This window comes from Scyliorhinus canicula, chromosome 2 (assembly GCF_902713615.1).
Source record: "Scyliorhinus canicula chromosome 2, sScyCan1.1, whole genome shotgun sequence".
NCBI lineage: Eukaryota > Metazoa > Chordata > Chondrichthyes > Carcharhiniformes > Scyliorhinidae > Scyliorhinus > Scyliorhinus canicula.
In genome coordinates, this window is record NC_052147.1 from 118,700,476 (window position 1) to 118,726,069 (window position 25,594).

The window sequence follows — 25,594 nt, forward strand, 5'->3', positions numbered from 1 at the left end:
TCCTGTTACCCGAAAACAGGAGAATATTGATGGGAAAGTGTAGCTGAAGATGTGGAGGACAAGGTGTGGAGTGGCATGTCCGCTGGCTATCAGACCCGGCAGAAGAAGGTTAAAGACCTGCCCAAGGAACTGGAAGAGACCTGTGGCGCAGCAGCAATTCGAAAGATGGTGGAGGGGGAAGGGTTGTTGCATGCTGAAAACCCCCAGATGGAGCAGTTGATGGTGTTCATCAGCGAGGACTTCCGCCAGCAACGAAAGGAGATGTAGGAAGACCGATCGGAGGCCATTGAAGGAGCGGTTGCTCCCCTGAAAGACTCAATGGAAAGAGTTGAGAAGTGTTTGGAGGTACAGGGGTCGCAGATCCGGGAGAGGGAGAGGGAGAGGGTGATGTTGGATCACAGTGATCGGGAGGTGGCGACGGGGCTCCTTGGGGACCTTTGTAAGTCGCTAAGGGCAAAGGTAGAGGATCAGAAGAATAGATCTAAAAGGCAGAATCTGCGAATCGTCAGCCTCACTGAAGGTGTGGAAGGCACGAGTGCTACGAGATACGTCTTGAGGATGCTGGTGGCGGAGGGGGTGCTGGACAAAGCCCCAGAGGTGGAGAGAGCACACAGGTCTCTAAGGCAGAAGCCGAGAGTGGGGGAGCCGCTGCGGGAGGTGATTGTGAGGCTCCACACGTCTGTGGAGAAGGAGAAGATCGGGCAGCATGGTAGCACAGTGGTTAGCACTGTGGCTTCACAGTGCCAGGGTCCCAGGTTCGATTCCCGGTTGGGTCACTGTCTGTGCTGAGTCTGCACGTTCTCCCCGTGTCTGCGTGGGTTTCCTCCGGGTGCTCAGGTTTCCTTCCACTCGTCCCTAAAGACGTGCTGTTAGGTAATTTGGACATTCTGAATTCTCTCTCTGTGTACCCGGAGTGTGGCGACTAGGGGCTTTTCATGGTAACTTCATTGCAATATAAGTCTACTTGTGACAATAAAGGTTATTATAAAGATCTTGCAGTGGGCCAGGGAGAAGCGGAACTGTGAATGCGGGTGGATCAAAGTCCGACTTTATCAGGACATTGAAGTGGAGCTGACAGAAAGGCATGCTAGGTTGAAAGGGCCAAAGCGGCTTTTTAATCGAAGGTAGATTCAGTTTGGGATGCTGTACCCAGCGAAACTGTGGGTGACTTTTGAAGGTTGGGAGTACCATTTTGAAACCGCAGAGGAAGCCAATGATTTTATTATGAGATCATAAACTGGGGGAGAACTGAACATTGATGGGAAACGGAAGAGTTGGGACAATGGAGTTCGGAAGATGCGGGTAGTGTGGGGGCTGAGGAGTATCTTCCCAGGTGGGGATTTTATTGTTGCGATTATTTGTTAAGGGGCAATAAGTTTGTAAGGGCTCAATTCCGCCCCCCGCCCCCCTACCTCATGGTGGTGTTAATTTTTTGGAGGAGGTCCCCTGTGGCTTTGGATGTGTCTTTATTTGGGTGGAGGAGGGCGAGGTCCACAGGGAGCCGTTTGCACAGACCAGGGAGGAAAGGGGGGGATTAGATCAGAGGAGACTTCGGGCAGGAGCTGCCACGCTGGCAGGTAATGCTGGTGAATGGACATGCGGTGGGGAAGATGGCCGCGAGGCTTGGGGGGAGGGGAATTGCGTGGCAGTCTTGGAGGAACAGTGTGGTCATGGATGAAGAAGAGTGACATCTTGGATCAGCCTGATTTATGGTGAAATTAAAGTGGACAGTAGAGGGGAATAGAGGTGCAAGCCTCCGGTAAGGTTCATAACATGGAACGTGCAAGGGCTGCACGGTTCAGTGGAGAGATCTCGGGTCTTTGCGCACTTGAGTAGCTTGATGCCGGGGGTGGTCTTCCTGCAGGAGACGCACCTCTGCGTAAAGGATCAGGTTAGGTTGGGAAGAGATGGGGGGCAGGTATTCCACTCGGGGTTTGATTCAAAGTCATGGGAGTGTGGCCATTATGTTGAGTAAAAAGACAGTGGGCGCGATTCTCCGCAAATGCGGAGAGTCGTAAAGGCTGCCGTGAAACTGGCCGTCTTTCATGGCAGCCTCCGCGCCCCCTCCCGGGACCCGATTCTCCCCCCCGGTCGGGGCTAGCAGCGCGGCCCCGTGAAGAACGGCATCGCGGGCTTAGCGACCGTCGCTAAACCCGCGTGCCAAGCGTCATGGCGGCTGACGTGCACGATGACATCAGCCGCGCATGAGCGGGTTGGACGGCTCCAGCCCGCGCATGCGCGGATGACATCATCACGCATATGCATCAAACCCGCGCATGCCCCTCAGCCACCCCGCGGACTGATACTGCGGGGCGGCAGAGGAACAAAGAGTGCGCGGGTATCGGACCCGCTGCCCGTGATCGGTGCCCACCGATCGCGGGCCCATGCCACCCTTGGCGCGGACGTGCCAATCGATGCCATGGTTGTCCGGGACGGCACTTTGCGGCCGTTTTCACGAACGGTGAGAGCAGGTCTGTTTGCGTTCTTGAAAACGGCCGAGGTTCACGACGGCCTCGGGGCCCGCTCCCCGCACCTAATTCACCCCCACCTGGGGGGCTAGGAGCGGGCCTCCGTCTTTCCCGGCCGCGACCTTGTCGCGCCAGAAATGATGCGCAAAACGGCACATTTGTGAGGTCGTGCGCGGATGATTTCATCGCGCAGACGCCGCGAACTGCGCATGCGCGGTGGACGTCTTTCTCCTCAGCTGCCTGGCAAGACGTGGCGGCTTGATCTTGCCGGGCGGCGGAGGGGAAAGAGTGCGTCTGTTTTGGACGCTGGCCCGACGATCGGTGGGCACCGATCGCGGGCCTGTCCCCTCCCGAGCACAGTCGTGGTGCTCCCGTCCAAATCGCCCGTTTCACGAATGCAGTGATCAGGTGTGGTTGCTGCCGTGGTGAAACGAGCGTGAAGGGCCGGCCGCTCAGCCCATCGGGCTTGGAGAATCGCCGTTCATCGTAAAAAACGGCGAGGGCCAATTTTTCCGAGCAGGGGGAGGAGGGAGGAAAATCGCTGGGGACGCCAGGGGGGCGTAAAAAATGTCGGGAGGCTCTCCCACGATTCTCCCACACCACGTGGGGAGCGGAGAATTCCGCCCCCTGATTAGAGTGTGGAACCAGTTGAGGAGACACTTTAGGATGGAAGGGATGTCGGTGGTAACACCGCTGTGTGGGAACCATGGGTTCAAGCTGGGTGAAACGGCTGGCATGTATAGGAGGTGGACAGAGGCGGGGCTGGTGAGAGCAAGGAATCTATATCTGGAGGAGAGGTTTGCAAGTCTGGACGAGCTGTGGGAGAGGGCAGAGCTCTCGAAGGGAAGCAAATTCAAGTATGTGCAAGTAAGGGACACTGCACAGAATGTGTGGAAAGTGTTTCTCAGGCTGCTGAAGTATGTCCTATTGGAATGGTTATTGCTTCTGGACGTGGAAGGGGAAGGTAGGATTGGGATATACGGTGGCTAGGAGAGCAGGGGGGAAGCGCAAGTGGTGAGGATCAAGGAGAAATGGGAGGAGTTGGGGGGCGGATAGGATGGGGAGTGTGAAGTGAGGTGCTGCGCAGGGTGAATTCGACCTCCTTGTCTGCGAGGATGAGTTAGAAATAGTTTAATGCGGTACACAGGGTGCACATGACTCAGGCGAGAATGAGTGGGGGCGTTCAGGGGGTGACAAACGAGTGTGAGAAGTGTGGGTGAGGACCATTGAACCACGATATGTTCTGGGGTTGTGAGAAGTTGGAGAGGTACTGGGAGGGAGTGTTCGGGACGCTAGCAAATATTGTGGGGGTGGAGGCCGGGCCGGACCCTATAGTGGTGATTTTTGGAGTATCAGAAATGACGGAGCTGATGGAGGGGAGGAAGGCTGATGTGGTGACCTTCACCTCTCTAGTTGCCGGTGAATGATTTTGCTGGGATGGCGGTCGACAACACCGCCGGAGGTGGCGGCCTGGCTGGGTGACCTGTACGATTTCCTCTGGTTGGAGAACGTTAAGTTTGAATTGAGGGGATCAGTGGAGGGCTTTGAGGAACAGTGGGAAATGTTCGTCGCAGTGAAATGAAATGAAAATGAAAATGAAAATGAAATGAAAATCGCTTATTGTCACGAGTAGGTTTCAATGAAGTTACTGTGAAAAGCCCCTAGTCGCCACATTCCGGCGCCTGTTCAGGGAGGCTGGTACGGGAATTGAACCGTGCTGCTGGCCTGCCGTGGTCTGCTTTAATAGCCAGCGATTTAGCCCAGTGTGCTAAACCAGCCCCTGGGGGGATGGAGGAGGATTGAGGGAAGGGGGTGGAAAGGGGCGAAAACTTGAACAAATTGTAAATTTTCTCTGACTTATTTATGTTTTTATACTTTTGAATATGCTTGGACTAAAATACAATTGGAAAAAACCCTGAATGTTGTAAAAGCCCAGCTGGTTCACTAATGCCCCTTAAGGGAGGAAACCTGCTGTTGTTAAGCCTCAATGCTTTTCTCGTACCACATCAAATGTGGTGAGCTCATAAATTCTCTCTTAGCTGGCCCAGAGGGGCACTCAAGTTGCATCAAACTATTGCATAATAGATCAAGAAGGTCCACCAACTTATTTAGAGCATCCAGGGAATGGATAAAAGAAACATTAAAGCCAGCCACGTGTCATCTTGTCTTATCAACACTGGCTACTTGGGTGAATAAGCATGGTTATGCATGATTAACATACCAAAGACAGGAGCTCAAAAACATGGCACAATGACATCCGCTAATTCTCTTCTTTTACCTGCAGAAACGCATTAGTCCAGACAGACTTCTGAAAAACCCACTTTCCCTCTTCTCCTTCAAGTAGTCCAACATTATCTGAAGAATAAAAGGTGTATTATTTCTGTATTTGCAGATATTTAAATTTCTAAACAAGTATTAGCAATTAAACAAATTAATCTCCATGGAAGAGGCTTAGTAAATGGGGCGAAATTCTCTGCAGACCGTCGTAACGCCGATTTCCGGCGAGAAAGATTGGTGTACATAACTCCGGCGTCGGGGCCTTCTTTTAGGCCGCTATTCTCCGTTCCCGGAGGGGCCAGCGGCTGACTGACGCGATACGCGTCAGTTTCACCAGCTGCGGAAGTGGTGAGACCCGGCGTTTTTTTGGAGGAGGAGGAGAGAGACTGACCCGGCGTTTGGGGGGGGGGGGGGGGGGAGGAGAGAGACAGACCCGGCATTTGGGGGGGGGGAGGAGAGAGACAGACCCGGCATTTGGGGGGGGGGGGGGGAGGAGAGAGAGAGACAGACCCGGCATTTGGGGGGGGGTGTTTCCGGCATTTGGGGGGGGGTTCCGGCATTTGGGGGGGGGGGGTTCCGGCATTTGGGGGGGGGGGGGGGTTCCGGCATTGGGGGGGGGGGGTTCCGGCATTGGGGGGGGGGGGGTTGCGGCATCGGGGGGGTTGCGGCATGGGGGGGTTGCGGCATGGGGGGGGGGGGTTGCGGCATCGGGGGGGGGGTTGCGGCATCGGGGGGGGTTGCGGCATCGGGGGGGGGTTGCGGCATCGGGGGGGGTTGCGGCATCGGGGGGGGGGTTGCGGCATCGGGGGGGGGTTGCGGCATCGGGGGGGTTGCGGCGTTGAGGGTGGGGGGGGTTGCGGCGTTGCGAGAGATGGGGGGGCGGCGTTGGAGGGGAGTAGGGGTGGTGGGGAGGGGGGTAGGGGTGGTGGGGAGGGGGGTAGGGGCGTTGGAGGGAGGTAGGGTGGGGGGGGGTGGTTGGGGTAGGGGGCAGCGGCGTACAGAGGGGGGGGGCGACGGTGCGTTGGCCCAGGGCATCCGTCGCCCCCACTCTCTGCACGCCGCTGCCCCCAAACCCCACCCCCCGATGCCGCAACCCACCCCCGATGCCGCAACCCCCCCCCCCCATGCGCAACCCCCCGATGCGCAAACCCACCCCCGATGCCGCAACCTACCCCCCTGATGCCGCAACCCACCCCCCGATGCCGCAACCCACCCCCCCGATGCCGCAACCCACCCCCCCGATGCCGCAACCCACCTCCTCTCGATGCCGCAACCCACCCCCCCCATGCTGCAACCCACCCACCCCATGCCGCAACCCCACCCCCCCCCCATGCCGCAACCACCCCCCGACACTGAACGGCGTCAACCATCATCAATGGTTGACGCCGTTTTAAAGAAACTGTGATTTTCGCCGACGTGACCCGTGGCCACGTCGGCGGGACTTCGGCCCATCCGGGCTGGAGATTTGTGGAAACTAAAAAAAAAATGAAATCCCGCCGGCGCCAGCTGTTTTCAGAGGCTGCCGACGGGATTTGCACAGCGCCGGTTTTTGGCCGGTCAGAGATTTAAAAACCCTGCGGGAGCGGGATTAACGCCGCTGCCGGCCGATTCTCCGACCCTGCGTGGGGTCGGAGAATCCCGCCCATGGAGTGTGTAGCTTCCTGTCGTGTTTTATCATTACAATGATTAGTTTAAAACTAGTGTCACAAATAATGGACTTTTGAAGTCAGGATTAGCGTCTTACTTCAAGACAATCATAAATATAATCACATTCTCTGCAGAAAATTTGAAGAAAACCACACATTTGAAAATGGAAAAGAACTTTAAGTGCATTAATTAAAACAGCTGATTCAAATCCACCCAAAGAATGCTTTACCCGCTGGACATCTGGGTTACCCCCATTCAGAATGGCAATGCCAAGCTTCAAAGTTGTTGTCACCATCTGGCCTAGTACACCTGTTGAACAGTTAAAATATTAATGTGAATGTAAAGACCAAGAGCAAGATCAAGTAGCAAAATGAACACACCACAACAGACATTTTGTACGAAGTGGTATTCATCTATTCTCGCACTTTGACTGCAAAATGCCGTCAAAACACAGTTCATATTCTCAACTGATTGAACAAAGATCTGCACATGGGACGTAACTAAGGTACATTGCTTCCTGTTAATAACCATAAATAACAGAAAAATTAGCCGAGTGTAATATAATGGAGGCTATACAGTACCTTTACAGGCACTGATCACTTGCAGAACCATCTCAGCTGCTGCACGTTGGTGAAGTCTTGCTTGTTGATAAAGAGTCATTTGCTTTTCCATTTCCTTTTCCTTGAGGAACATGAAATGCAAACAACAGTGTTAATGCAGGAACTATATGCAGCTTTCATTTCATTTCCAGAATGCATTGTGTATACAGAACATTTTTGAATACATTTTGACATAATTCACAGTCAAAAAGCAACACCGCAAGAATCATTTTACTTGTACCATTCCAGGTAAAATGCAAGTAATATATGTTTTTAAAAAAAAAAATCATTTCACAAGATCATTTATTTTTAAATATCTTTAAAGTCTTCCAACTGTTTGGAACGAGAGTATGGCCTAGAGATAGAGGGTGTGATTTACCAACCACCCTGCTGCATGGTTCTCGATGGGGAAGGCAGCCTGCCAGCGTGTGGTGAATATATTCACCATAATGTATGCATACTGTATGGTTCTGCCAGCCCTGCCGGCTCCCCAATGTCTGCAGCACAGTGTCAAAGCCCTTGCCGATGTTTCTCAGTGACTCGGACATGCTCCGATGCACCACGGCAATGCCCACCTGCGACTGGGACAATTTCTGCAGCGCGTCGGCTATGCCCACCTGAGACTGGGACATATCCCGCAGTGCCTCAGCTATGTCCACTGAGAGACCTCCCCAGCGACCGGGATGTGTTCTGGAGGCCGTCGGCAATGTCCACCTGAGACTGGGACATGCTCTGCAGCACCTCATCAGGGTTCACCTGGTACGGGTCACGTCTCCCAGCGACTGGGACATGCTGTTGAGGTGCTCAGCCATGGTCGTCACTGACTGGGCCATGCCTTGGAGACCTGCACTCATGTTGTTGATATTGTGCACCAGGCTCTCCACTGCAGTCGCCACTCCAGCAGTGTTGGCCTCACTGCCACACTTTGTTGGTGCCATCTCCTGCGCTCATAGCCTCTGGGACTAATGGGACTCATCCAATCAACAATGGTCCTGCTGGAGTGTCGTTGACATCCTCTGCTGAATCTCTCGGCCGCACCAGGCGGTGCCTGGCACATTCTCGGTGGGGGGGGGGGGGGGGTCATAGAATTTACAATGCAGAAGGAGGCCATTCAGTCTATCGAGTCCACACCAGCCCTTGGAAAGGGCACTCCATTTAAGCTCACACCTCCACCCCATCCCAGCAACCACACCCAACTCTTTTGGACACTAAGGGCAATTTAGCATGGCCAACCCACCTAACCTGCACATCTTTGGACTGTGGGAGGAAACCGGAACACCCGGAGGAAACCCACGCAGACACGGGAAGAACGTGCTGACTCCACACAGACAGCGACCCAAGCCGGGAATTGAACCTGGGACCCTGGAGCTGCGAAATGACAGTGCTAGTCACTATGCTACTGTGCCGCCCGGTGGAGGTTGTTGATCTTCTTACCGCACTGGGTTCCGGTCCTCCTGGTGACTCTCCCTGAGCTGACGGCCTCTAACACTTGCTCACAGGCGGCACTGGCTTACTTGTGACTGACCCTAGGGGGAACAGGGCATCCCGTCTGGCTTCTACCGCATCTAACAATCTGCCCAGGTCAGCATCCCTGAATCGTGGGGCTGCTCTCCTCGGTTTCATGGCTGCAAGAGGAGTTGGCTGTGCAGGAGCAGTTTAGTGCTGCTCTCCGTTGTTAGTAGGGGACTGGTGAGTGCGGTCCCGGCAAATCAGCCGGCGGGCCCATCACTTGCGGCGTGAAGCCCTGTGGGGCCTCGTTAAATGGACCGATTAATATTTTATAGTGGTGACAGCCTCACCGGTCTGAGCGTCGGGAAGCTCATGGTATTTCCTGATCGCTACCACACTGAGAAAGCTTTTGGTTAAATCATGCCCTCACAGTGTAATTCTGTTTATGAATCGGTGAAGTATTTTTATAATCTCATTAATAATGTAATATTTATGACACATGTAATAGGAGGACAATCTGGTTTCAGTTCCTTTACTGTGCAATATTTTCATAGCGTGTGTTTCATAGTGTGTATGAAAAGCAGATGTAACAGCATAGGTAGCTGTGTTAGGAGTCTTGTGGTGCAGTGGGTGGTGTCCCCGCCTCTTGGCCAGAAGCTCCGAGTTCAAGTTAAACTCTGGGACCAAATGGCCAAAGAAGTTGGGTTCAGAATGTGACCAAACAGGTTGGTTATCAGCCTGCAAATCTTTCCAATATGCTTAAGACAGGTGGTAAGAGTAGATAGTCTTCTGATCAGAATCATGTTGTAGCTGCAACACAACAGCCTCACCATGTTAAAAGACTTGATTGCTCCCCCCTCCACAAACATTCAAACCCTCCACCACCAACGAACAGCGGCAGTCGTGTGTACCATCTACAAGATGCACTGAGGTAACTCACCAAGGTTCCTTAGACAGCACCTTCCAAACCCACAACCATTTAAAACAGACCAAGCAGGCCAAGCAGCGCGGGTTCAATTCCTGTACCAGCCTCCTCGAACAGGCGCCAGAATGTGGTGACTAGGGGCTTTTCACAGTAACTTCATTTGAAGCCTACATGTGACAATAAGCGATTTTCATTTCATTTATTTCATTTCATCTAGAAGGACAAGAGCAGCGGATACCTGGGAACCCCACCACCTGGAGGTTCCCCTCCAAATCACCCACTACCCTGACTTGGAAATATATCGCCGTTCCTTCACTGTCACTGGGCAACATTCTGGAACTCTCTACCTAACAGCATAATGGGTATACCTACACCTCACAAACTGCAGCGGGTCAAGGAGGCAACTCACCACCAACTTCTGAAGGACAACTAGGGATGGGCAATAAATGCTGGCCTAAACAGCAAAGCCCACATCCCGCAAATGAATTAAATAAACCTCCAGTGCAGGTTCTTGCCATGAGATGCTGTCTGTGGCCAGTGCCCCCTCACTTTGAGGGACTACCAGAGAGGGGTGCCTCAGGGATTCAGTATTTCATTGCCTGACCAATTAGTTTACTCAGTAAACAATTATTACATAGTCACTGCAATATTTTTAATTTTATGTCCATTTTTAGCATGATGAGGAAGGAATGCTATATATTTTTTTTAAATTATGCTTTCCAGAATGAACATTTTGAAAGTTAGCTTTTATTGACTTACTTCAAAGGTTTTCTCTTTCTCTTCATCTTCCTCCTCAGCAACTTGACAGCTCTAATTATTGAACCAAAGATGAACATATTAGGATTAAATGACCTCTGTTCAAATCTATTTCTGCCTAGCAATTCTGCTGAGTATTCCAATGCCTTCAAAGTTTGTGAAGAATAAGAAGTGTTTTCTTCAATGGCATTATCAGTTCTCATCTTCAGAATCAGAAGATTCACCAAACACTGCCAACAATCCAGTCCCAGAGGAGCACCAACCCACAGTGGGCCAGTGGAAAATTTCTACCTTTTGCACTGGGAAGTCTACCACAAAGCTTCTATTTGAAATTATCAGCCATATGCCAAGGTAGAGATAGACAGCCAAGACCGAAAGGGCAAAGTCAGAAGCAAATGGGAGTTGCGCGGAAATAAAAGTCAGAATTTTGACTAGTGAGATGTTTTCTTCACTGGCTGAATATGTGAGAAATGTGCGAGAATTTTGGTTGCTGCTCCAAATTAGAGCTCTACCCACCTCCCGACGTTCTTCCTTGGCCCCTCTTTTCCTACCTACTTCCTTGGCTGGCATGGAGTTATAACAACTTTCATTTCTTATGTTGTACCATTCTGTTCCTGCTCCAATACTCCTCCCAACTCTCAATCATCCTTATTCCCATCTATTCCTATTCCCTCTTGGATCAGCCCCCAACTATTCCTCCTTCTTGATGCATTCCTCAAAGGGATTACTGAAGTACCCATTGTCAGTATATCACAAATATTAGCAACACCAGTTTCCACTACTTCCCTGTTCAATGTCACCTTAAACTGTAGAGGCTAAACTGCTAATTCCCTTGTTTTGCTCATTTTGTTCATCAGTTCCCACTTAGACTCTGCCAACTGATGACCAATCATCACTCCTGCCTACATTTTCCTCCAGAATATGCAATCATTGGTATTCAAAGCGTTTGTCATCCATAATCTTCCAGCAGAAAACTTAATTTTCCTTCACTAACACTTGGCTCATGTGTACTGACTGGAGCTTTCACCTTTACTGAAGACGCACTGTTATTCCTCCATGGCAGCAGTGCAGCTGCTTTCACCAAGCATATCTTGATTTCTGCCCCCAGTGCAAGTTGTTGTTGAGTGCCCTCACTGGATTCCAATTTACTCATCCAATTGTAACAAATGTCTAATGAGCAAACGTTTTCCTGCCCACCTCTTTACACTGCTTCTGGAGTTTCCCCTAGGTTTTATGCATGAAAACATTTACTTTGCCATGTGCATGCTGTCTCTTGGTGGCAAAAGATAGGGGGCATGCATAATTATGACATTATGTTCTACCTCTCCACCACCCTCCATCTCTCTTACCTTTGCCATCATGTCTGCATATGCCAGGAACAGGGGGTCATCTTCAATGACACTGCAAAAGGTGATTTAAAGAGTATTTAATTCAGTAGAATTATGTGTTTTTCTTTTGGTTGTTCACCGAAAATACCCGACAAAAATAATCAAATTTTATGAAGGTGGCAACATCAACACTTTGGGGCAACCTTTTGAAAACAGTTAACCATTAACTATGGTTTTCTCCATCTTTTAGATTAGGTTGAGTTCTTGGAATGGATAGAAACATAGAAAAAAGGAGAAGGAATCGGCCATTCAGCCCTTCGAGCCTGTCCCACCATTCATTATGATTATGGCTGATCATCCAACTCAGTAACCTGTTCCCACTTTCCCCCATATCCTTGGATCTCCTTAGCCCCAAGAGCAATATCTAACGCCTCCTTGAAAATATACAGGGCGCGATTTTACCAAATGGGAAAAAGGCCCCATAGCAAGCGCGTTTAGCCGCGTGTTTCTCGGCGCACACACTGCTGTGAACCACGAGGCTATAAAACATGACTTGCATTTGATACGGGGCATTAACAGGGAACATAGCCCTGTTCTGTACACTGAGGAGCTCCATTCACCAGAACTCCTCAGTGGCGTCCCGATCTCCTACGAAGCGACCCCTGCTCCTCCCAAGCCTCAACACACTATGGGAAGGTCCCTGCCCCTCTCCGCTGCACTCGCCAAAACCCACACAGGGCATCCCCAGTCCGATTGCACCCGCACAAGAAATGCCAACTTGGCACTTTGGCAGTGTCCTGCCAGCTGGCAGTGCCACTTGGACATCTTGTCAATGCCAGGCTGGCACTCAGGTGGCAGTGCCAGGCTGGCAGTGCCAGGGTGCCCAGGTGGCACAAATAGTGCCACCCTACCCAAAGAGCATGCGCCTGTGGGCCTCCAATCCCTTGGGAGACCTTCAAGTGCCGTTCCGTCTGGTCCTCCTTTGTGGAGACCAGTACTGAATGGCGCGTATCTGAGGTCACCAAGGCGAGGGAGATTGATCTCATGCCTCGGGTAACTTGGGAATCTACATATTAAAGTGAGATTAGCTGTCTTGCTTTATTATGCAGATTTGTTAAAATGTGATCCCATCCACAATGGACGGGATTTACATTGCAACCTCTCAAGAGATTCGGTTAGATCACATGAGGCGTTGCGAGCTGGGTAGAACCTGGGAATGGGGTCGCCCAGCTTCTATCGGCCACACTGCGCCACGGCGAATTGCTTTTCGATGCAGCATGGCCATTCAATCATGCCAACAATGTTTTGGGTTCAACTGCTTTCTGTGGTAGCGAATTCCACAGGCTCACCACTCTGAGCGAAGATGTTTATCCTCATCTCAATCCTAAATGGTCTACCCCATATATCCTCAGACTGTGACTGGTTCTAGACACCCCCGTCATCATAAACATCCTTCCTGCATTCCCTGTCTGGTCCTGTTAGAATTTGATGGGTTTCTATGAGAATCCCACCCCATCTTTCTAAACTGTAGTGAATATAATTCTAACTGACTCAAACTCTCCTCATACATCAGTCCCGTCATCCCAGGAATCTGTCTGGTAAACATTCACTGCACTCCCTCTAAAGCAAGAACATCTTTCCTCCAATAAGGAGACCAAAACTGCACACAGTATTCCAGGTGTGGCCTCACTAAGGCCCTGTATAATTGCAACAAGACATCACTGTTACTGAACTCGAATTCTCTTGTTATGAAGGCCAACATCCCATTTGCCTTCTTTACCGCCTGCTGCATCTGCATGCTTACTATCAGTAATTGGTGTACGAGGACACCCATGTCGTTGCATATTCCCCTCTCTGAACCTACAGCCATTCAGATAATAATTTATCTTCCTGTTTTTCCTACAAAAATGCATAGCCTCACATTCCCGCACCAGCCTCCCAGAACAGGTGCCGGAGTGTGGTGACTAGGAGCTTTTCACAGTAACTTCTTTGAAGCCTACTTGTGACAATAAGCAATTATTATTATACTGCATCTGCCATGTATTTTCCCACTCGCTCAGCTTGTCCAAATCACACAGAAGCATCTCTGCATCTTCCTCACAGCTCATCATCCCACCCAGTTTTGTGTCATCTACAAATTTGGGGACACTACATTTATTTCCTCATCTAAATCATTAATATATATTTTGAATAGCTGGGGTACAAGCACCGATCCCTGTGATGCCCCACTAATCACTGCCTGCCATTTGGCAAATTATTCCCCCTCTTTGTTTGCTGTCTGCCAATCAGTTTTCTATCTAACTCCATAGACTACCCTCAATCCCATGTGCTTTAATTTTACACACTAATCCTTTATGTGGGATTTTGTTGAAAGCCTTCTGATCTTGTGAGCCAGGGTTCCATTCTGGGGTGTTCCTGTCCAATTATAACATCAAATGGGATTGTAACACTAAGAGGCCCCACAAGCTGTCATGGAGCTACCCACGAGGGTGTCGAGAGAATGAGGGTGTTGAACTTTTTACAATCTGGAACAGTGTTTTGTCCAACATTATTTATACTTAATATACCCCCAGAACAAAGAAGTGCTCTTGTTTTGCTTCCCTCAAGAGATTCTCCTTGTTGTCTCTTTCTTGCCGAGCAACTGTACCTGGCAATATTTATTTTGCAACAACAACTAAGACTATAGCACAAGAATATCCCTATTTTACCTTCTTTCAGTTAGAGCACTCCGACTGAAATGCAATATAAGCTGATGGAGTGGATCAGGCTTCTTGTCAGCCACTTCCTCCTCCTCTTCTGATACTGTAGCAGATTTCTAAGCACAATTGAATGTTTATGTAAGCCAGTGGATGGGAGTACAAATAATTAAAATATAAGTTGAAAAGTTTTATAGATTGTATATGACAAGAGCAATCATATTTTGTATCAGTGCGACTCAGCAAAACAATTAGTTCCACTTTTCAAACGAGGAGCCAACAATGGCACACGGCACCCAAATTACATTTCTTTTTTTCAAAAAACTAGAGAAAACACTTCAATCACAAACTTTCTCTCCACTCCTTGTTTTAGTTTTGCATATTAAGCAGATTAGATAATCCCCACAGCTCAAGGGGTCCAAGTGATGAAACATGTTCTTAGTACTTTGAACAAACAAATCCATTTTGAAAGGCATGCTCATATATTAGATGGCAAATGTATAGTTTAACTTAACATGACAATATTGATGAAACAGAGCCGTATTTTATGAGGGACAATACTCCAGATAGGACCCGATGAAAGGCAAGTATAACTTTTTAACCTTCAAAATCCAGTCAACTTTAGCCCCACGACAAAAGATCAGAAAAGACCTTTCTGGGAAATTAAACCTTGCATGTAGAATTGGCAAGTTCTTCGATATGGGAGTAAGATGACTCATTAGGAAATGTTAATATCCTCCTAGCTGGTGAAAAATATGTGGGTGTAATTTCAAATGCAGAATAGACTTGAACGAGGGACCTCTTTCACCTTAGGAGCCCACAAGTAAACACACCACTGTTTGCTAGTTGTGCACACCCGCTGCTGGGTGAATACTAATAGCAGCAGATTGAAGTCCTTACGTGGGTATTAATTGCTCACATAAGCATCTCAATTCTCAGGAGGATGTGGGAAGGCCATCCATTGACCTACCCCTCATGGGCTTAGTCAGGGTGGAAGCTGAAAGGTAGTGGGTTCCCACCCAATTAAATGCCCCCGCCACCAACTCCACATGGTGGAAGGGCAAATGATCCCCCATTTTGTGCAAACTGAACTGCAGAAACAAACTGCATCTTTGCAATGATGACCTACTGTTTTCATTAGCTTTTGTTGCCTCTTTGTTTCATCTCATTTACCTGTTTCACAACATACCATCTTTGAAAAGTCATGAAATGTAGCCTTATGTAATTCCACAACCCAAACGCCACCAAATAGTGCAAAATGTGAACTGTAACTGTAAAAGGCAAGACTTGATCAACGATAAATCTTCCAAAAGATTTCAACAAAAATATGGTGTTCTCACTCCTTTCAAATTCAGCAAATCATAGCATAAAGGGCAAGCACAGCCTTGCAATACAGGCAAACTCAGTGCAATTCATACAACTTCATAATTATATATGGACTGCATTAACCAACAAAACACCTGATAGTTTGTTACAAGGCTCCACACAACCTCTGGGCAAAGGTATTTTATAAGCTGTTTGTGCTACACTGTTATGATCTGTGACATGATCTTGGTCATTCAGAGCCTTTTAACACACTTGGGTACTCTATCGTTTCATATTTAATACATGCAACAGCAGTTGTGTAATGCATACCAACATTCTGAGCTATGGCTCCTCCCTCATACAATACACATTCAATAAGAAATTAAAATTAGAGTGGGCAGTGGCACTCCTGCACCATAAAGAGGCAGTGGTTTCAGCACAGCAGTTTCACAGCTTTGGCTGCTTGCTTGACAGGTGTCTGGCCATTCAGGGGGAAGTGACATTTTCTACATGTAAGAACATTTAAGAATAGTGAACTCAACCAAAACCTGTGCAACTCTTTAATGCTGATTAATAGCTCTTTACACAGGAACATTGACTGAACGCATGGAAGCATGTCAGCGGTCCAATCTTTCAGTTCAATCGCTTCATAGAGACATAAGAGGGGAAAGTACCTTTTAGAACATAAATTTTAATTTAATTGGAAATTCATGCATGATAAATAGCACCCAGTTCCTGGTTTAGGATTAATAATCGAGTCTCACTCACACAGGGAGGCCTATTAATCCATTCACATCTTTCATGATAATCAATGGGAGCAGTCAATTATCATCTAATGGTCACTTATGCTTTATGCATTCTTTCATATTCTGCACCAAATACAAACTGATGAGAGCGAAAGCCAGTCCACCGTACTCAGCTCAAAGGTACCTGCCATTCACAGCTGCCAAGTCCCATTCCAGTTTCCAACAAAAACGCAGCAGCATAAACCTCCCCCTCCAAACCAGCATATTATAACTGAGATTGAGATAGGTTGCACAGGTTGGAGACAGCTTGGCAGTGCTTCTTGCAAAATGCAGCATGGCCACTTGTACTGGAACTAAAAACCAGTCACACAAGAGGCCAATACTTACAGCTAAATCCTCAATTAGTTTCTCCTCAAATGAGTACTCCTCTGTCTCTATCCATGATTTCTGGTAACTCTGAAGGTAGAGATTAACAGCACGATGCCTAGGAAGTGGGAGGGTATAGTAAGATCAGGAGTAGTAGGAGGTGAAACACAGTTTTTTTTAGTAGATTAAGGGAGACTTTATTATTTAAAATAACGGATAAAGACCATTAGTAGAGATTTGTACAAGTCCAGTTTTCTGATTGGTCAACAGTGCGTCATGATCACAGAATAACTGAAGTGTTGATTACTTTATACTGTTCTCCTTGAGAATTCAGATCTTGAATAACGTATGATTCAAATGAAGAAAAAGTTATTTAGGAAACAGGGAGATATGCTGGTGAGTTGTGATAGCCTCATATTTCACACAGATCCATTTGTTTTCATTATAATTTGTTTAAGCTACAATTAATATTAACCTGTGACTAGTTTAAAGGTTGGGGTCAGTCAACAAAATAATTATTACAACTTAAGGTATTGCCTGAACTGGGCATTCCTGCCACACTCCCTCCGCCATCTCAGAAGAAATATTGTTGGAATTCCGTCGTCTCCAGAGTAAAAGTATTCTGTATAAAATTTCATATTGGAATAATAGTAATCATTTGTACTAGTTCATCATATTGTTAAGTATCCTTTTAATTCATATTCATCTACAATGAACACGGCAATGATAGCTTGCATTTATATATCACCTTTAAGGTAGTAAAATATCCCAAGGCGTTTAATAAATATGTAAAGAGCAAATTATTTTTACTTTTAAATACTGGTATTGTTCATTTTTATCATTTTGATGGTAGGTTTGTGGGGTTTTTTGATTGACTGACTGACCAATCAGATTCTGGGCAAGGTTCGAGTACAAACTGAAGACAATAGGTGTGCAAAGGAGAATGTTTGCAAAGGGCAGAAAGTGGAACCTATCAACCAAATGTTACTTTACCGTCAAACAGACGATAAGACTTTCAAAGTCAATGTTCTTATATAGCTTTTCCAGCCAAAGATGTTGATAGGAGTTCAGGAAGTAAATGTTAATTTTGTGTCTAAAGAAAAGGGATACATTTTTTTGCATCGATGAATAAAAGGCACAGATATGTTTCTGAATTAAGTGTGGGATACTTCACCGTACTGTGTGAATTAAAACAAAGTACCTTTAACTATTTTCTCAGCGTAAAGATAATACATATTGTTAATCCTTTTATTTTAAAGAAGTACATATATAAGTGTCAAATACATATCTGATCGTTCCATGAAACGTCTTGAGCTATTAATAAAATTTGAAAGTGCACAGATGTTTACAATGATATATAATTAACAATGACAAGTTTATAAAATGCTTTTCTACAATATAAAAGCTGCCTGGCAAGCATTCACAGTTAAAATTGATGACTTAAGGTGTGGGCTTGCAATGTGATTTCTTGAGCAAGCTGCTGGCAGGAATGGGATTAGGTTACAATGAGAAATTAACCTTCCTACAAGAAGGGAATGCAGGAAGGTAACTGAGGAATTTTACCGTACAGGTCCCAGTCAGAACAACAGAGTGACAGAATGTCGATTCACCCTCTTGATTGTTGAACACAGCATAGTGGCCGGTTTAAAGAAGATAATGAAGAGAATGGCATTCATTAATAGTGGGCGCGATTCTCCGCTGCCCACGACGGGTCAGAGAATAGCGGGAGGGCGTCCCCGACATTTTTCACGCCCTCCCGCTATTCTCACCCCCCCCCCCCCCCCCACGGCCGCCCCACGACACCGAATCGCTGCTCGCCGTTTTTTACGGCGAACAGCGATTCTCCCCAGGCCGATGGGCCGAGTTCCCAGGCCTTTCTGGCCGTTTTTACGGCAGCAAACACACCTGCTTGCTGCCGTCGTAAAAACGGCCGCAACATGCCCGTTCTGGGCATCCAGGGCCCCGATTGGCACGGCCGTGCCAAGGGGGGCATGGGCCTGTGATCGGTGGGCACCGATCGCGGGCAGTGGGTCCGTAACGGACGCACTCTTTCTCCCTCCGCCGCCCCGCAGGATCAGTCCGCGGGGCGGCCGAGGGAGATGATGGCCCCGCGCATGCGCGGATGACGTCATCGTGCGCGTCAGCCGGCATGACGCTTGGACTTAGCGACGGTCGCTAAGGCCGCGATGCCATGCTTCACGGGGCCCCGCTGCTAGCCCCGCCCGGGGGGGAGAATCGGGTCCCGGGAGGGGGCGTGGAGGCTGGTATGAAACATGGCCAGTTTCACGGCAGCCTTTACGACTCGCCACATTTGCGGAGAATCGCGCCCAGTATCTTTGGAGTGTGATCGCTAACCAGTGTAAAAAAAATGCTTTGTGCAATAACTGTCTTTAAAATGTGAGCTGTAACTTAAAATGAAAAAAAAGACAAGCATGGTAAAGAATAAACAGGAAAAATAATCGCTAGCATAATGTTTGTACACATATGAAAATACAGCCCCCCCTTCTACCTTGGTAGGTTATAGAGTGGTGCCATCCTGAAGCAGGCAACCACTGCTCGTTTACGTTGTTTAGATAACAGCTTGTGCCATCCTGTCTTCTTTGACCGCAATGGCTGCTCCACCTACAAAAAAGCAAAATAAATATAAATAATCAGGGATTTGCGAGTTTAATAATGGGCCAGATGTTGCTGGGGAAACAATCGTGTGTTAATGGTAAATGCTGTTATTAATGCAGAAGTCGACCACAAATTTCAGCAGATTAAGAAATACATTATAAATTGGTCAATTTACGTTTTCTTCACACAGATGGCCTCCCCATATTTTTAAGAACTTGCGGGATTTCACCATTTCTTGCTCATTAAATTTAACAACATAAGTATCTTTTAATAGCATGATAATTGTTAATGCATAGCTGGGGACTTAAAAAAATATTTTAAAAAACTTATTCTGCCTCTTTTATCTCCTTCCCTTAACCCCATTTGTAGTCCATCATTTTTATTTTGCTTTCTGCACATCATTTAAATCTAATTTATATTTCCTGTTTCGGACTTCCTGATTTAGGCTCTGCGTATCTCGGTGAGAATTCTTCAATACAATTGGTTAAAGAGCCTTGCTGTTATTGTGGCTGCTCACAGATATATTGTAGAAGGCACTGTGCTGGGCCAAATGTAGGATAGGAGCAAATTTCCATTTTAAAACATACAAAAGCCCCCGTGACCAGCTATCAGAGAGCTGACTGGCAAACACTTTTCCTTCGTCCCAAAAACAAACCCCATATTATGGTTTACATTTGGTTTACCTGTAGTTATATTGCAATCAGTTTTGTTTTGATTTTAATTTAGGATGGATCTTTGTCACTTTAGTACCTTATCTGCAGACCTTACAGATATTGGTAATGAATGGATAAGTTAATGAAAAACAGAAAGGTGGATAGATTAAATTACCCTCTGAGCTAAGGGGAGTGATTCAGCGGACAAATGTAAAGTCCACTTTTGGGCGCACTTAGCGGCTGCAGTGCTGAGAAACACCCCGCTATTCAACTGCACTTTGCCATTTATTTTGGCTTCGAGGAGTTTCTACCTGCTAATTTCGCCAGCAAGAACTGCTTTTCGCAGATTGGGACACTACTTTGATTGCCAGCTCTGATCTTTTGCTCACCCCCCTTTCAGGCTCCTCCCCTCTTTATCAACCCTCCCCCCCCCCCCCCCACATTCCCTCCAATTGGCAAGGCCCCCCCTCCTGGGCTCAATCCTGACAGTGCCAACCTGGCAGCCAGGCCCCCTAGCAGCTTGGCACTGCCAGGGTTCCCAGGTGGCATTACTAGGGTGCCAGGCTGGCAATGTCAAGGTCCCGGGTCATCCAAGGGTCTCCAATGCTCTGCGAGACCCCCCCCCCCCCCTCGCCCCCAAGGCGCTGTTATACCGGGTTTACATTTGTGTGGACCAGTACTAAATGACAACTTGGTGAGGTCTTGCCAGGCACCGGGCGAATCCATCGTTCAAGTATTTTAACAGGCTATTCGGCCCATTCAAAAAAATCAGATCAGAATCTTGCCGAGTGAGGGCGAGATCTAGATCGTGCTGGGTGGAACAAGTTGGGTGACTCGTGAATGGCCCGGAACCTGGCGTGAAGCCTGATTTGGGGCCCTCGCGTGATTCACCTGTTGCGCCTGGGTCCCTGCCAGGCACAACTGAGTCGCTGAATCACGCCAAAGATTTCTTATCTTAAGCTTTGGCAACTCTGTGGAACCAGTTTCTCTATGGCGCAGTAATTATGCAGCAGATTCGTATTCTGGGATCTTGGGATCTCTTTAACACCAGCATCTATGAACCTACATCGTCATTCTAATAGGGGTTGTCCAACTTTTAAAATCTACCATCCAATATTACAGAAAATAACTATTTGCACTTTGCTTCATGTATCTGAAATGTTTCTAAGAGCTTCTGCTCTGAAAGGAAATGATCCTGAGAAATGCCCAGCGAACAGAGATAAATGAATTTGTCCAATACTGAGTAATAGCAAACTTGTCTTCATTTAGTTTATTCCTCCAACAATACATAAATCCTCTGAAGATATTAACTGCAGCTCTGTAGCACTACTCCTTATGGAGATCAGGCAAACACAGCATTTAATGTTTCCAGTTCCCAAATTGCTCAAAGGCACAGACAAGGTCAACAATTATCACAAGCTGCATGCAGAGCCATCAGACTAGACAAGTTGAGGTATTTGCAAATTCCAAAGAGCCAATAATGCAAAGCTTTATTCTTCAGGAGAGCAAAAATGCTGCCTCATAGATAAAAAGTGAAAATCTTATAAAAAGTGAAATCCTTCTAATTTTGTAATAGCTTAATGATTACTCCAGAGATCTGCCATCATTAAAAAATCTGTATGATTCCAGTTACGGGAATTGTCTCTCGTGGTCCAACGTGCCTTTGGTTAAATTTCCATATCATACAACTCTATTTATGCTTGGCTCAGAGAGTAATGTTTTCTCTTTTACATGGCGTTGCAGTCTTTAGTGCTTAATCAAATTATTGATGGCAAATGCTTTGCTAGGAATTCTGGTTACCTGTTCCAAATGAAAAATAGCGGCTGAAATCTTTTGCAATCGTTCCACAACCTTCTGAGTGTCCATTCTCTCTTCTGGCTTGGCAATATCTTTATACAAGTCAAGCTGCCATCTAACTGCTGGGTCATCAGACTGCATGGGAGATTGAAGACTTATTAATACATCGAGAAGATAGCAATTAAATTGCGATGAAAGCAGATTTCCCTCTATCAAATGGAAAATGATTCTGTCCTCATTTCATGCAGCTTTAAACATAGCTTGATCACTCTTCTTGCGTTGGCACTTGTTGGTTTGAAACCAGGGAATTTCTACCGCCGACATTTATATGAAAAAGAACAATGTCTTCTGAGATATTGTCAAAGGAGCTTTGAGCTGTCTTTCGTAATGAAACAAGCAAATGGTCAGTCTGTGACTATCAGGGCGATGAAGCTAATCACAAGGTGATGAGATGTTTCTCCTCAGGAACACAGAGGCTCTTTAGCACACAGTGCGATATAATTCAAATTCCTAGCTAAGTTTAGTGATGTCAGAAGCATTCTTGGTTTTCTGAAGTGATGTGACTATACTGTTCTGTATGATAAGCGATTTCCTGCCTTGCTCCCTGCTGGTAGCATTTAACCCGGAGATGCTGAAGGAGGATTTCTGAACCTGCAATTAATAAATTGCTCAATTCACCTCTGGCCTGTATCAAAGTATCCAGTTTCTAATATCAATACTCTTTGCTCCAGGTCTCCATGGAATCAGAGAAACTGACCAAACAGAAGGGAGTTGTTCAGTCCACCTTGTTGATGTTGGCCAAAAAAAGAGTTCTCCAGCCTAATCCTATTTTTCAGCTCTTATTCCTTATCCTTATAGGTTACAGCACATCAAGTGCATATCAAAGTACTTTTTAAATGCAGTCAGATTTCCTGCCTCCACCACTTCTCAGGTCCCACCGTCTTCCAGGTCCCACCACTTTTCTAGATTAAATTCCATTTACTACTTTTCTGCCTATCTTACCAGTCCATTGATAAATTCCTACAGCCTACATCCTTCTTCTCATTAACAATCACATGGTCAATGTTTGTATCATTTGCAAATTTCCTAATCATACACCCTACTTTGCAAGTCAAAATCATTTATATATATATATATCAGCACCAGCAAGGGACTGAGTAATGAGCCCTGTGGAACGCCATCGGAAGAAACCTTCCAGTCACAGAAACATCTGTCAAATCCCTTTTCTTCCTGCCTTGGAGGAAGATCCAAGCTGCCACATTCCCTTGGATCCCATGAGCTTTTACTTTCCTGACCAGCCTGCCACATGGGATCTGATCAAAAGCCTCACTAAAATCCATGTAGACTACATCAAACATGCCATCGTCATGGAACCTCCAGTTACTTCCCCAAAATATTCAATTAGGTTTGCCAGGCACAACCTTTCCTTAACAAACGCTAAAGGGTTTACAGTCGTTAGCATCAAGGACGATAACGGTAGAATCCTTGTGGAGTCCATTTCCCCAAATAATTTTAGGAAGTATTGAAGCGATCTTCTCTGGAATTTAATTTCACTAGTGGGTTTTAGGCTTAGGCAACAGAACCAGAGTTGGCATGGTAGTTTAGTAAATTAGGGAATCTCAGTTACATTGTCAGAGATGGCAATAAATCTGATCCAGTTGCCATTGACTCAAGATAGTCGTGCTTGTTTCTGAAAAGAACATCCCATTCCATGTTACGTTTTGCATTTGTTTTAATAAAAGACAAGTCTCTTCTTTGTGAGGTGCTTGGTCCATCTTACATCTTGAAAGGCCTTGGCCATTATATAACCGTTGATTATTCTGCTCTGGGGGCTCTGTAGCTGCTGCAAATATACTAAATTTGATTTTTGAAAAAGACTAGAGCGGAATTTTCTGCGCAACCTGCCGTATGTATCGTGGAGGGGTAGACGGCCAGCAGCAGGATCTTCTGGCCCTATCATTGTCAACTGGATTTCCCAAGCTGCCATGAAACCCACAGTGGGGAGGGCACCGTCAGCGGGACTGGAAGATCCCGCCAGATCTGGTCCAAAGTTTAAAGCTCTTCTCATGATTAGTGTGGCATCAAGGTGAGGGCAGTGAGAAGAATGTTGACATGGGGAAGTTACTGATCATTATACCATGAATATTGCAGCCACCCTCTCAGTTGAATAGCCTTTCAAAGGTAATGGGGAAATGCTTGACAATCAATAAGGCCACTCCTCAGCTCATGGGTGAGCTGGAGATGCTGCGGTTTAATGTGTTCTGGTCTGAATTGATGAGGTGTAACTCCTGCAGAGGTTACCTGCTTTCCTGCCTCAGTGTGAGGTAAATCAGGATTTTGACCCACTTCCCTCTTTGGCATTCAGAGAGCCATCTTTCAATTCAGCCAGAATCGTGATTGTGTACCGGCATTATCATGCCTGCTTGTGCCCAGCACAACAGCTTGCTGGGAGTACACTCTACAGATGGGAATGTTGCCCCATCAGCAGGTTTTTTTCTTTTCTCCCTGTACTGCTGTGGTCTCGTGCCCAAGGCAACTACATTTCCTGAAGCTTGTCATCCTGTTTATGCCTCCACAGGGCGATAAAAACACATATCTTCCATAACAATTATCTTCCCCCTCTATCCCATTCCTACACCTTTTCAGATTTGCAAACTACTTCCACGGTGTAATAGTACAATCAAAAGTGAAGCAGAATTAGCCTCAGTCTGGACCCCAGTCTGTGCCTGAAGTGATGAGGACGGCTGGCAATTGTGTGTATCAGGCGAGATGGTGGCGGAGTGGTAACATTACTGGATTAGTAATCCAGATGCCCAGGCCGGTCACACGGGTTCAAATCCTACCACACTGGATAGTAGAATTTAAATTCAATTAATAAATCTGCAATTGAAAACTAGTGTCAGTATTAGTGACCAGGACAACTATTATCGATTGTCATTAAAAAAAATCATCTGGTTCACTAATGTCCTTTCGGGAAGGAAATCTTCCACCCTTACCTGGTCTGGCCTACTCCAGACCCACAGCAATGTGGTTGACTCTCATTTAAGCATTGGGCTGTTTGTGGGAACTGTCTTTTACTTTCCTGGGGAGACAGCCCTAATTGTAACAAATGACCTAATATAGACTTTGAACATGACTCCTTTGTCTTTTGCAAGAGCGTCTGTTTGGTTTACACTAAATATTGGACTTTGATTTTTCAATATGAAAAAACTTGCGTGAAAGTAACGAGTTTAATGGGGATAGAACAAAACCAGCAAATGTCGGGAATACACGGAAGATTATGTAGTATATGAAAATCAAAAATGACTTAGAATTTAGGTCAGATCTGAGAACAGAGCTGAAAATGAAAAAGAACTATTTACCTAGAAGCTAAGACAGAATTCTCCGACCTTTCACACCGGCTGAGGTTCTCCGGTCCCTCTGCGGTGAATGGAGTTTTGACTGAATGCCAAATTCTCCATCCTCGCTGGCAGCGGTGGCAGGGCGAACTAGGTTTAGAGAACCCTGTCCCAGGTATCACCTAGAGTCATTGGGCGGAATTTAACATCTGTCCGTGCAGTGGGATATTCCAGTCCTACTGATGGCACACGGGTTTCCTGGCGAGGGGTGCAATGAACGGAAAATCTCGTTGACAACGATGGGACGAGAAAATCCCCTGCCAAAAACACGTGGCAGTTGGTCGGTAAATCCAGCTCATAAGAGTTTTACAGCTGGCAAGTGGCCCTTTGGCCCATTGTGTTTGCACTGGCCAACAAGCACCTATCTATTCTAATCCCAGTTTCCAAGCACTTGGTCCACTGCCTTGTATGCTATAACCTGTACCTGTAACCCAGTCCTCAGAGAGATATATATATTTTAACATTACCTTATCCTGTAAATGCATGTTATCTGCAAGGAATTCTTTAACTTCTTCATCTGTGTCTTTCTGTTGGCAAAATAACACAATTGTAAGGAACATCACATTTT

General features: G+C 46.8%; 1 protein-coding gene across 1 annotated transcript in view; it reads right to left on the reverse strand.

Annotated features, from left to right (window-relative positions):
* ryr3 (ryanodine receptor 3) overlaps nt 1–25,594 on the reverse strand; it is a 500,545-nt gene that overhangs the window by 75,852 nt on the left and 399,099 nt on the right. Inside the window, 10 exon segments of the mRNA XM_038785757.1 lie at nt 4,747–4,823; nt 6,622–6,701; nt 6,974–7,073; nt 10,125–10,175; nt 11,471–11,522; nt 14,158–14,264; nt 16,584–16,680; nt 19,072–19,184; nt 21,632–21,763; nt 25,494–25,553. Of these exon segments, the coding sequence (XP_038641685.1) occupies nt 4,747–4,823; nt 6,622–6,701; nt 6,974–7,073; nt 10,125–10,175; nt 11,471–11,522; nt 14,158–14,264; nt 16,584–16,680; nt 19,072–19,184; nt 21,632–21,763; nt 25,494–25,553 (869 nt within the window).